General features: G+C 42.4%; 1 protein-coding gene across 11 annotated transcripts in view; it reads right to left on the reverse strand.

Moving 5' to 3' along the window:
- Positions 1-13,489, reverse strand: part of PDE4D (phosphodiesterase 4D) — a 739,244-nt gene that overhangs the window by 49,827 nt on the left and 675,928 nt on the right. For 9 of the 11 annotated variants that reach the window (XM_055086564.1, XM_055086565.1, XM_024119262.3 and 6 more), the window contains one exon: positions 2,312-2,424. In XM_055086564.1, the coding sequence (XP_054942539.1) occupies positions 2,312-2,424 (113 nt within the window). Of the gene's footprint in view, positions 1-2,311; positions 2,425-2,510; positions 2,601-12,242; positions 12,311-13,489 lie in introns of those variants that run through there. The other 2 variants (XM_007120475.4, XM_055086574.1) reach the window with 2 other exon arrangements.

Here is a 13,489-nt window from a genome sequence, read left to right on the forward strand (position 1 = left end):
CTGAAGGGTAACTTTACAACCTTTATTTACCAAGAGCTCTTTTTCCTTCTATGCTAATCCGTTTTCATCTATAAAAAGTCACAGGAGCTTAGCACTCATTTAGAAATGAATGGGTTTAAAAAAAAAAAGAAATGAATGAATTAGACATGAAAAGTTTAATCAACAACTTCAGCTGAGTTGAATTTTTTAATGTTAAAAGTAAGTGTCATGTCAATAATCTTACAAGACATAAACACAGCTAGAATGACTATATTTTGAAAAAGTCTTTTCTCACTTAACCTAGATTTCACTTCAACCAAATAAATTCACCTCCTACACTAAACCTGTAAATTAACCTAGTCTGAGGGGCCTTCACAGTAAAGATTAAAAAAAAAAAAAATCCCTGCCTTTAAAAGACAGGGATTTTAAAAGAAAGAAATGCCCTTAAAAGAAAGAAATCATTTTGACCAATCACTGTGATCTCAAGTTTTATTTTTTCATCTTAAAGTATAGAAAAATTAATACTTGACGGTTGAAGTCATTTACAATACATGATTAGATTTCATGTTAATTTTTAAATTCAAATAGAGGTCTCATCATTAAGAGTATGGATTAGGGGGAAAGTAATTGTAGCTGCTGAGGTTCATTCATTGTGCTGAAAAAGTACTGTCAAATCATCTTGAAAATATAAGCAAAGGCCTGCACATCTTTTGGTGCCTTCTGGTTTTTCCTTTTACTACATAGAATTAACCAGACAAGAGAATAAGAATTCAGGCCCACTGCAGAATGGTCCCATTCGGCGTTTAGGACACTGGAGATACTCAGCACATGTCTACTGCTATTATGAACCAAAGTATGAAAGAACGATCTATATGTTAGAAAATGAATCAATGAACTAAGAATTTGTTAGCCAGATGAGAACAATGGCACCTGATGCCACGGCAGGGAGTAATAACCCATCATTTTGATGAGGAGCCATACCAAATTTAGAAATGAGGCTTAAACGACAGAAAAAAAAATACAGATTTGATCATCAGTGTGCATATGGGTAGGTCAGTGTACTAACGGGTAGATTAGTGCCCGCAGATAGTGACTGGGGGGGTCCTTTTTATCTTGTTTATTGGAAGCTAACTTTTTACTTAAAAACCATGCTGTCTGTATAAGCATTGTCAACAGATAAGACAATCAAGTGGGTGATATGCTATGATATTTTTTAAAACTGCACGAGAAAAAAACAGGTGGGATAAAAACTATAGTAAACGAAAAAAAAAGCATAGCTCTCCGAAAAATATGTGCATGTAGATAAACAGTAAAATGGTACACCTTCCTGACCTTGTAAAAAGGTGGCCAAAGATATTTAAATATCGTTAGGGGGCAACTGTTATTAATTGCCACACAAAGTTACCAGTCCTTACTGGCTAAATCCCTCAGCCACCTGCATCCAACATGCCCATGCCTCCTTTCCTATCCCCTGAGCCAAACAATCATTAAAAACATACATAATCCCAATTATTTCCTTACATAACTGAAGATTGTTTTAAAAAAAACAAACAAGGAATTCCAAAAATTACACCAAAACTGACAACACTCTACCTTGCTTTAAGGCTGTGCCAGGCTAAGGGCTGATTCTCAGCCCTCAAACCTCCACTATCCACCAAGACCAGCACCTTGGCATACGGCGCAAATGCCCCATTGAAGCATCACTGTAACTAAATAACCTCAGAAAACTGGACTCTCTCTCCAAGATTCACGGAAACCACGGAAACCAAGGCAGTGATCACAATGAACCTTAACTTTGACGTCCCCTGTGGACATATATGGCCAAGCAAAAAGACAAAGGTTCAGTTCTTACAGGGTACCCTGACACTTAGATAAATGGGGGTTAAGGTTCCAAGTTCAGTGAACTCTTCTGCGTTTGAGTTCAGTAGGTGGTGACATCCAAGGGATTGCACCGACCTCTAGTAACTCTTATTTTCCACTGGGAATCCCAAGAATACCCTACAATATGGATTGCCTGTAGACCAGACTCGGTTTCTGTTGCAAGGGCAAAGTGTCACTTAGAAGTACCCCTCCAAACACACACACACGCACACGCACAGTGTCTTGGGGGTACTGCAGTCAAACTATGTCAAAGTTGCTTTTGCAAAATGTTTAATTTCTCTGGAGTGAACAGAAGAGAGAGGCAAGGCACGGCATCAGGAACCTCCTTCCAAGGGAGCCAAAATGCAGTGAGTGTGACAAACCCCTGTATGTATTTCCCCGGGCCATGGGGACTGGTGGCTTCACCAGCGTGGGAATCAGCAGCCTCGGTGAGAGCCGAGCCGGGGCTTACCTTGTTGGAGGCCATCTCACTGACGGAGTGCCTGGTCTGCAGGGTCTCTAGCTGGTCCAGACACCAGTCCAGCTCCTCCAGGGTCTCGCTGGCCAGTTTCTGGTAGGCCTCCTCTGCGAAGAGATAGGGAAAGGGGCACTCAGTTCTCAAGCGCTTCACAGGGCCGCCGGCGAGTTCAAAGGGGGCCATCCTGCCGTACCCCGTCATGCTCGGATGCCCGGTGCCCGCACATGAGGGCTGCTCCTTCATATTGACGAGCCGGGCACCGCGACGGGGGCCGGGGCTCTGCTAGCGGTGCGGCCGGCCTCGGGAACGCACGCCCTCTCCAGCTTGGCGTCTCTGTTCGGCGTCCAGAAAGGGCGCGCCAAGTGCGGCAAGCCAACTTCTACACGGACCAAAACCCTCAAGATGCGACTTTGAAGAAGTCCTGGTGCCGGAGGACGGCGAAGGGGATGGCGCGCGCGCGCGCCCGGGAGCCCGCCCCGCGGAGGGAGCGTCTGGTCCACGGCGCGATCTGCGCGGTTCCCGGCCCCGAGCCGCGGCCCCGCGCCCGCCCCTCCTGCCGAGCCTTCACTCAAAGCGAATGAATCAGCCGCGGCCGGGTGCGCAGCCACCACGTTTCCTGTTTTCTTTCTCAACTCCTCCGGCGGCGGGCGCAGCGCGGCTCCATCGCCGCGGCTTTCCGAGAACACTCCCCCTCGCGCCCCGCACGGCCCTTGGCGCCGCCCGGCTCCTCCTCGGCTCTCTCACGCCGAGATCGCCCGGGGCCACGGCCCGCCAGGGGCCCCCGCCGCCCCACCGCCTCGCCACAGCATCAACCCGCGCGGCCCCGCGCCGCTCGCTTCGAAGCCCGGCTGGGGAGGCGCGGGCGCTAGACTGTGTGTCAGTGCTGCTGCCGGGGGCCGGGGCGAGGGGAGCGGCGGAAAACCCGGCGTGGAGCGCCCGCCGCCGGCTCGCCCGCCGCCCGGGGTCGCGCCCGCCGCGGGGCTCAGCGGGCGCACGCGCGCGCGACGGCGCACCTGCCCCGCGGGGACCCCGCGCGCCCAGCCGAGCCGAGGCCCTCCCGGTTGCCCAGACGGCCCGAGCCTCCGCGTCTCCACCGTCCCGTGCTTCCTGCGAGCTTTCGCCGGAGAGCCCGACGGACGGCACAAACTGGGTTATTTAGGACCCGCGCAACCGTTTGTGTGGGTTTGGGTTTTAGTGTTTCTGAGACTTCGTTTCTGAGGGTTTAGGATTTACCTACTTCAAGAGGACAGGGTGGTTGTGCAATCAAAAGTATTTCTATTAAGACCAGACCCTCAGTTCCCACCCCAGCCTCTGCTAAGAACCATACGTCTAAATTTCGGGGTGGACATAAGCAAGCAAACAAAAACATACAATGTTGTGGGTCAGAACGCCTTAGAATTCACAGATTTGGCAATATGTTGTGTTTTCACATTCAGAATTGTCTAAGAGTTACAGTACAGGAAGAGCAATGTGAATGCAGCACGCCGTATGGGCAATTTACGCCTGTCCTGCATACATGCTTCCTTCGTCAGTGGAATTGCAAATCAGGGACCGGGATGGTATTTCGATGCCAATGGGAAGAGTCTGGAAGAGTGTTTCTACCCACCGTGCACAGAAAAAAACTACAAACGTGAGAAAATGGAAAGACCACATCCAAAGACAGCGTATGGAAGCAGGTTCTATTTACAAAATTTGACCCTGGGGGAGCTCTACAGTAAGGGATCAATTGCAGAGAACTTCACTATCTTAACGTGCAGGTAAGCAAACCTTTTAGAGGAGGGAAAACATCCAAACTCCCAAGAGCCCATCTTACGAAACTTTGTTACTGTCAGTTAGAAAGAATACACTGAAAAGCTTACATGAAGTTGGTGAGATCCTTTTCCTTGGGCTTCGAATCTACAGGTATTGGAGAAGAAATTCTGCCCTTGAAATTTAGACTCCATAAATGATGAGTGGCACATCAAATCTCGGGCTGAATCTCGGGCTCCTGGGATTTTCCAGATAGGTTTTTATATAACATTTGTAAAAGTTAGAATAACTTTCAAAGTATTTGTTACATGGGCCATGTGGCTTATTATTATCAGGGATTCTTGAACTGTTTGCTATTCACTTTGGGGACTCTAGGTTAAAAATTGCCTCTTTTATTCCACTTTTTTTTTTTTTTTTTCCTGCACCAATCTCAGTAAATGTATACTTTTGGGGAACAACAACTACCTAACCTTGCCAGATGAATTAAAGTGTGATTGGAGCTTTTCCCCCAACAAAAGGAAACACCTTATAGATAATCTTAAATCGTAAGTATAAAGTGTTTTATCTGTATAGCCTTTCTCTGATTAAATATATAAAAATATAACATGCTTGTTATAAAATTTGAAACATTACACAAAGATGTAATGCAGAAAGTTCCTTGTAATTCCATACCCTAAAGATCACAAATAATAATTAAGCCGGGATTCCCTGGTGGCGCAGTGGTTGAGAGCCCGCCTGCCAATGCAGGGGACGTGGGTTCGTGCCCCGGTCCGCGAGGATCCCACATGCCGCGGAGCGGCTGGGCCCGTGAGCCATGGCCGCTGGGCCTGCGTGTCCGGAGCCTGTGCCCCGCAACGGGAGAGGCCACAGCAGTGAGAGGCCCGCGTACCGCAAAAAAAAAAAAAAATAAGCCTATGACCATAACACATTTTCATTTTACTTAATATCTTCCATATGCAACTATAGCATTACCTAGTTGTGATGGAAGTACAGGTACTATATGGTTTTATTTTGGCTTTTTTCTTCCAAGGTATAAAATAAGGATGTAGGAATTTTAAGAGGAAATTAACTTATTTCAGGTGATTTGATTTGGGCTATCCATAGTTAGCTCATCCAATGGATTAAAGATGCATGACCATTGTATCTAGGATTTGTTCACTGCCATCTTTCCAGTCACTGGTTTTATCTGGAAGCCAGGAATCCCCTCTCCACACCTCAAAGGCTTGGTGTTCCGTGTTCCTCTCCCCTGCTCTCCAACTTTTCCAAATTCTGAGCCCCAGGGGGACCTCCCAGTCCCCCTCCCATCTTCACCAACTCCTCAAAGCTTTTCAGAAATGTAGGCCTTGGACCTAGCAGGATGCGGCACCACATATTACACTTCAGTGTTTAATTTTTAATTGTAATAGTGAAGAAGTAATTCAGTAAAGTTTCAATGCCTCAAGACATTATGTACTTAAATACAGGACTTGTTCTTAAGAAGGCAGTACAGCGACAAGAGGGACAACTTGTTTCAGAAGATCTACCTTATGTCCCAATCATAGATTAATCATTTTGACAAAATCAGCATTTGAGTACAATAAGAATGTGGCCTGTGTATGTATTTTATTTTATTATTTTAATTTTTTTTAAACACCTTTATTGTGTATGTATTTTAAGTTCTAACTACTTCTGCATGCACTGTATACATCTGGGGAATGAAAAAAGAAAAAAAAATGACCAGAGCACACCTACATACCAATAAGTAAGAAAATAATTACTAACAACAGAGCAGAGAACAGTTTGTTCTATAAAACTGTTGCTCAAATAAAGAATTACTGTTGATATTAGTATAGAGCTGAGAATACTACTTTTTCCAAATTCCTAGGTTTATAGGCAATACGGTTAGCCACAGTTTTTCAGGATCAGCGTTAAAGCTTAACTTTTAGGAATTTTAACCCCAAATGTTCTAAAACATCAAGTAACTGACTTTTTCATCCCCACTAAAAAAGCCTCAATGTGGAGTTGCCAGCTATCCTCCAGGAAACTGAGTCAGCACACCAAACAACACACCTAAATGTCACCAACATTTCACAGGACAAAAACAGTGAGCTAGTCTAATTTGGGGTTTTACCAAGAACACATACTGCATTCATGAATAAAATACTTTTCTCCCCAGAGAGTAGCAGTCACTGTGGCACTACTTGAAAATATAAGAAAACTCTTCTATTTTCCCGTCCAAAATCTTGCTAAGTCAAGGAACTACAGGGAGAAACTGTCTAAGCAACAACTCTTGGCCAAATTCCATAAAAGCCAGGAGAGGGCTCTGGAACAGCAACTGAGAAATAACTTGAGCCTTTGGAAGTCCCCTCCTACAGCAGCATCAGTTTCCTTCAAGGCCCCCTTGAACTATGTGACACCCGTGTTTCTGCTCAGGATCTTCTGTGAACAAACAGTCCTCAATTCTTGCAGGCCAGCACTTGGCTTCCGTCATTGTGATGTGATCAAGGGTTCCCCTGACACATGGCCTGAAATGGTGCCAGGAGCTCGAGGAGAAGATGCTGAAGCAGCAGCTTCCTTTTGAAAAGGAAAAAACTAATTGCCTCAGAGCCACAGCAGTGAGCTAGAGGTTGAGGTCATTTTCTTGTGAAATGTTCAGCCGTTTACTCTTAGCCACAGCGATGTTGACCATTGAGGTAAAAGGATCCTTTCTACACAATGTGTGACTCTATGGATGTCAGTTTCTTTGCCAACTCTTGACTGATTAAAGGTCTGTATAAATTTGTCATAACTCCTAGACAGGCCTATTGGTGTAAATGAAGAGAACAAGTCCAAAAAAATCACTTTACCTTGGACACCATTTGCTTTCCCTTAATTAAAAAAAATAAACACAAACTGTAACGGCTGATTCAGATTGTTCTTAAAAATTAAAAAAAAAAAAAAAAGTCCTTCACTAAACATCTCCTAGGAGCAAGTAATTAAATGTATATCTTCCTAAGCAATTCCAGCTTCTCCTTTCCTAATTCCCACCCAAATTCCCTCTTTGTTCCCAAGGATGGAATTGATCGTGTCTAAAGTAGGTAGAACTGGAGAAAAATGATTTCCACTTCACCATGTATTGCTTCAAGCTAGTCACTCCCTGAATTTACTACAGTAAAAGATTGATGCAATTTAGCTCTAACTTTTGCTGACTTTTTTTTGTCTCTACATTTTATCTGATGGGAAATACATGAAGGAGTTGGATACACTTTCAATGTGTACATGTAACAGGTTTAAGCAGAGCTTGCCAGTGGCAAGCTGTTCTCATTTCCAAGTGTATTTCTGGCATCAAGTTCTTGTTTTGAAATCTTATGAAAAATATAAAATTTCACTTAGTACTTCAAAAAGCCTCCAAGGAGAAGGTGTACATAATTTTGTGAGTTTTTTTCTCTTTTCCCACTATCTATGATTTTTTTTTTCTGGGTCTGCCTAAGGCTCTAGTAGAATTTTTTAATGAAATAAATACAAGATTGGATTTCACTGACTTCTAGTACCATCAGAAATTCAACAAACATTTATTTAGCACCAAGTATGTGTCACGCACTTTATTAGAGTCTGCAAAAACAAGATGAAGGAAAGAATGTGCCCCTTATACAAGGAAAGCTTAGAGTCCAGGGGTGGAAATAGTTTCAGCATACTATATTCTAGAAAGCATTCTGAAAGAAGGAAGCATGTAGGCTATGGGAGAATAACAGAAGGCAATTTAATCAGAGGTGGAGTGGGAGAAGGCTGAGGCTTAAAGAATGAAACAGGAGGTAAGTGAAGGGGGTGGGAAGAGTTTTTAAGGGAAAATAATATGAACAAGCACATGGGCCTGAGTTCAAAAGATGTATGTATATGTGTATGTAGGGAAAGGAACTCCCATAAGTAGGACCTTGCTCAGGGGGAAAGAGGCTGGAGAAATCCACAGACACTGGTCATGGAAGTCTTGTCAGGCATGTGTAGGGACTTTGGACTGAATCTTCAAAAGGAGGAGCCACTGAGTGATTTGGAGTACTGCTCGATGGGGAATCTGGTTTTATTAACATGGAAAATTCTAGGACTCTGCAGTAAATGGGATTGAGGGAGGCAAGGCTGAAGTCAGTGAGGCCATTATCTTCAGCCATGTTATTGGTAGAATAAAATTAATAATTTACAGAATATTTGCTTTTCTGATGATTATTCTTATCTAAGACAATCTCAGTATTAAAATTTGACATAAGCATATGCTCTCATGACGTGTCAGGCATGAATAGAAGGACTGCTCAGTGGGACTTTCAAAGAATAGACTTCTTGCTCTTAAAAACTACAGTCTTCTGAAATTGTCATCATATTGTATTCATCGTAACTCTATTCACCAGAAATTCTTTCAGGGAGAGTGCAAGAAAGTGCTTGACAAGGCTACTTATTACAGAAGATGGGACTTAAGGAGTACTGGTTTGGGCAGAACTAACCTGTGGTCTCTTCCACATAGGAAAGGGGAAGAATATGCTTGTTGCTCCAGTGGGAATATATGTGGGGTGTGTGTGTGTGTGTGTGTGTGTGTGTGTGTGTGTGTGTGTGTGTGTGTGTGTGTAACAGAAAGGAGTCAGTTTTGTTTACAGGATAATTTCACCCTATAAATCTCCCACTCCCCCCAGTCTTTAATAAAGTTACTGAAGGTACAAAATGCTGAGATAAAGAGATTTTGTTTTGTTTAATCTGAGCTTGGAGGCCAGATTGGCTCAAACTGAAATGTCAGCCTGAGCTGACACTGAGAAGAGACAGAGAAAGAAGAGGAAGCTTTTGGAACTCAGTGTAAGAGCAGGAAGGAATTTTGTCCAAGGAATTGGAGTTTGAGGCAAGCTTAATCAGACATCTGGATTGCGGACTTTATGTGACATGTGAACGACTATAAGTAATATTACTCCTTGATGGAAACTAGAAGACAAGGAGGTGGTTCCCATCTCCATTCCACTACATACAAGCCATAATCCCTGGCACATCACCTCATCTTTCTTGGACCTTAATTTCCTCACCTGTAGATTGGGGATAATAACAAGAACCTTGTAGATTATTTTAAGTGAGAGACTGTGAGTTCAATAACCTTGTGTTGCTTACCTACTAGATTCTTTTCCAGGCACTGCACTAAATGATGGAGATATAGCAATGAACAAGGTAGTTACAAGTTCCTGCCTACTCTCAAGGAGTTTACATTCTACTGGTTTTAATAATTTTCCTTTCACTTGAATAAACATATATTGAACACCTGCTAGGTCCCAGGCGCTGGGTACACCAAATGGAAGGAAATAACTTTGGGTTTAAAGAAGCTCACAGTCCAATGAGGAAGGCAATTATTGGAGATATGTATGTAAGTTTCCACCAAAACCAGGCGGTAGGTACAGCAAAGTCGGCATAAGGCAGAGATGGGGGACAGGGAAGGTGCCGACTACCACATCTCAGGAGAGATCTGGGAAAACTTTCTGAAAGAGGGAATGCCTGCCTTGAGTCTCCAAGGATGAATTGAAGAGTTAACCAGGTGAGAAACGGGAGGTGACATCTAAGATAGAGAGTAATGTGTCACAGCCAGTTAGAGAACATAGGCCATTCAGGTAGCTACAAGCAGAGAAGAATGCTAAGTTTGGGATCCAGCAATGGACAAAGATAAAGGTGGAGAGGCAGTTATGGGGGATTTAGTATACTATTCCAAGAGTTAATGGTTTTTTCCCCAAGGAGCCACTAAAAATCTAAGCAAGAATGTCACATGGTCAGATTTGCTTTTCAGAAAGATTACTCTGGGAAGTGTGAAAGGAGGGTTGGAGAAAGACAAGACCAGTTAGGAGGCCTAGTGTGAGAGGAGAAGCTGCCAGAAAGGTAGGGAGAGAGCCTCTCAGGAGTAAAGAAAAAGAATTTCAAAGGAGAGAGTATCAAGGCATAGCCACTGATATCCAAAACAGACCATATACACCCACCAGTTTGAGGTAAGATGATTTTCATTCCCAATTTATGTTTCACCAACAAAGATTAGAAATGCTAGTGAGGAAGGTTCTCTCTGGGAATTTGTTTCAATGAAAGAGCAACAAACATTTTGCAAAAAGGCTGAAAAAAGAAAACTATTAGAACTATGTATGTTACTTTCATACTCCTGTTACAACCTTAGGAGTCATTTTGATTCCCGTGGGGAGGGGGCTTGTAGGAGGGTATCTGTGTTTCCATCAACCTTCAGGGATGACACAGTCATCTTTATCTCTGTCAGTTCTTGCACAAAGCATTCCTTATAGCAAGTAAGGAGTTTGCTTAGGTGATCTCTACTTCCTACACAGCTCTGGTACTTGCTTATTTTATAACTTCTGACACTATGTTAATCTGGGTGAGGTGTTGGTTTTGAAGTTGTTCATGACTGATTAACCTGGGTGGGGTCAGGTATTACTACAGAGGGCATTCCAGAATTGACCAGATGTCTTCAGAGGTCCCATCCAATACCATGATTCTGGAACTCTGTGAGTTTAGCTCAACTGTATACCAGGTATGGATGTTTTACATTTGAAATTAAGATATTTTGAGAAAGAAAGTTATTGATAAATAGAAAGTCTTGCTTTCTCTGCTGTATATTTATACCCTCTACCCCTGCCCCCAACCATATTCCCATCTAATACTTTGCCAATTGATTTACCAATTTCTTCTTAATTTCCACAACTGCCACCTTCAGTCAAATCCTCATCTATCTATTTCTAGATTCGTGTAACAGCAGACTACTGGATCTCCCTGGGTGCAGTTTTTCTCACCACAGTCCTGTTTATAAAGTCAGAATAATCTTCCTAAAGCTCTGTTTTTAATGTGTCAGTTCCTCACTGAAAATTCAGCTGCACAAACTCCCTCCTTCTTATTCTATGAATGCCATACTTCTTGAGTTCACAGAAGGCCTTTTTGTTTTCAGTGGGCTTTTCCACACCATTCCAGCTACTCTTATTCACCATCCCATCTAAGGCTGCCATTCTCAGCCAATCCTTCCACCTAGACACAATTTTCTGGCTTCTGTCTCTATGACTGTGTTTATGTCACTTCTATGTGCTTTTCTACAAGTGCCTAGGACAGTTGCTGACATTTACAGGCACTCAACAAGTATTTGTGAGCAAATAACCAATAAGTAGGCATGCTTTATAACAAATAAGAATATTTCTTTCCAAGTAAGATTGAAGTAGTCATCATGTCCTGGGTATGCCTCTCTAGATGTATCCATCTTCATGTATCGCTTATGCTACATCTCTTGCTTTCGAACTGTGTTGTCTGTTGTTAAAGAGTATCAGGAACTAACATTGCCAGAACTTTGGAATGGTTAATGCATCATGGTGTCTTTTGGAAGATATATTAATATTATACTGAAATGATAGGTATTATGATAAATACAGAGAATGAACTTTATAACATCAGGCAAAATTTTGAAAGATTCCATCAATATGCAGGTATGAAGTTTGAGGGGAACAAGTGAATGAACTAAAGGCTGTGTGCCATCCATCCTACCAAGATCAGGAGAATGGGTTCCCCATGCAAATCAAGATTGGGAGAATAGCTGGATCTCCTACCTACTTACCTATTCTTGCCGCTCTGAGTTTAGCCAATCTGTAGTGCTCGTGTTATTTTCTAACAGCCATGTTTAAATCTATATTTCTCTCTCAATGTAATAAACTTAAATACTGTCTATGGCCTCCCCATTAGATTATTCTGTGTTTTCACTACTTCATCTCCCCCATCCACCCCATCCCCATCTGTTTCCCCACACATACATACTCTGTTGGTTTTACGCTTTAAAAAATAATTTAGATTTTTAAATTCCAGACTTTTATTTAGATTTTCCTTAGAATATGACTTTTCTGTCTTCAGAACCCTTTCTCAATCTTTATAATTCATGGTCACATTATATCATGTATTTCTTTTCACCATTACCTATACTTGATTCATTGCTCACTATTCTATCTTGTACACGCCATCATCCTTATCTCCCAATCTTTGTTCTGACTTTTCACATGGAAGGAAAACTCCCTTAAGTGATTGCCCATAAAGGAGGCATTGGTGGTAGGTATATTTTGATTCCCTGTACTTCAAAAGGCACAATGCTTGTAAACCTTTTTGGAAGTCTAATAAACCTTTTGAGAATCTAAAGCAAACCTCTCCAGAAAACTAGACATAAGTTCATATAATCAGAGTTTTTATTTTAAAAGTGTTCACTGGCTTCCCTGAAGTCCCCAAGGACTCCAGGTGGAGAATTCCTTCCTGAATGGAGAAAAGAAAATAATTGTTTTAATCAAAACTCCTCCAGAATTTTTTACTCCGAATTGGTACCTCTGCTGTCTTCTTTGTTTCCTTACTCCCCTTCACTAGGGATACCTAAAGAGAAGTAATGCCAAAGAGACATTCATTCCATTTAAGGGAATTGAAGTCTGAGCTAAGAAAAATATATCTATACAAAAGGTGTCCAAAGAAAGACTAGGCTCTTTCAAATAGGCTATGAATAGGTTATGTCCCATTTTTATACTCACTACTTGTGCTATAAGTAGAACATATGAGTGAGAAGCTACGTCAGCCTACTGGTAAAACTGCATTTGTTAAATGTGTATACATTATAGAGCAAGTTTCAGCACTCAAGATGATATCATATATACATGGATGGTCGACTTGTGCATGAATTGGCACCATACACAAGCTTCAGTAAAAGAAATTAGTTTTCTAATTGTACGAGAGTATCTGGGGAGGTTTAGATTTGGATAAGAAAGCTCTTACACACACATGCAAAGACCCACAACCCGTAGAGTCCCCCATGGGAAGTAATATGACAGCTTGGAAAGAGCATAGATTTTTAAGTCACCCAGAATTTGAATTCCAGCTTTGCCATTGTTCTAGTCATCATGTTATCTTAAATTAGTCGTTTAAATACCTGAGCCCATTGTATAAATTGGGAATTAATTTTTATGAGAAATGCATGTGAAAATGCATGTAATGCATGTATATCTGACTTATAGCAGGTACTCAATCAATAGTAACTATTATTCTGACCCAACTTATAAGGTTGTTTAAATAAATTAATCTACAATAAGACATTTCATACATAAAGGATTACTTCCACTCTCACAGGTTCTCAATCCTAAGCCAATTACTATTTTCTTACCATCATCCTTCAATTATTAACCAGTTCTGGGCTGAACATGAGTGAAGAATCTAAGATCTAGAATAGCCTTCACAAGACCACACCAAATCATGCAGAATCACTAGTATTTAAAAATACGGGGGCTTCCCCGGTGGCGCAGTGGTTGAGAATCTGCCTGCCAATGCAGGGGACACGGGTTCGAGCCCTGGTCTGGGAGGATCCCACATGCCGCGGAGCAACTAGGCCCGTGAGCCACAACTACTGAGCCTGCGCGTCTGGAGCCTGTGCTCCGCAACAAGAGAGGCCGC

This window comes from Physeter macrocephalus, chromosome 8 (genome assembly GCF_002837175.3).
Source record: "Physeter macrocephalus isolate SW-GA chromosome 8, ASM283717v5, whole genome shotgun sequence".
Classification (NCBI taxonomy): domain Eukaryota; kingdom Metazoa; phylum Chordata; class Mammalia; order Artiodactyla; family Physeteridae; genus Physeter; species Physeter macrocephalus.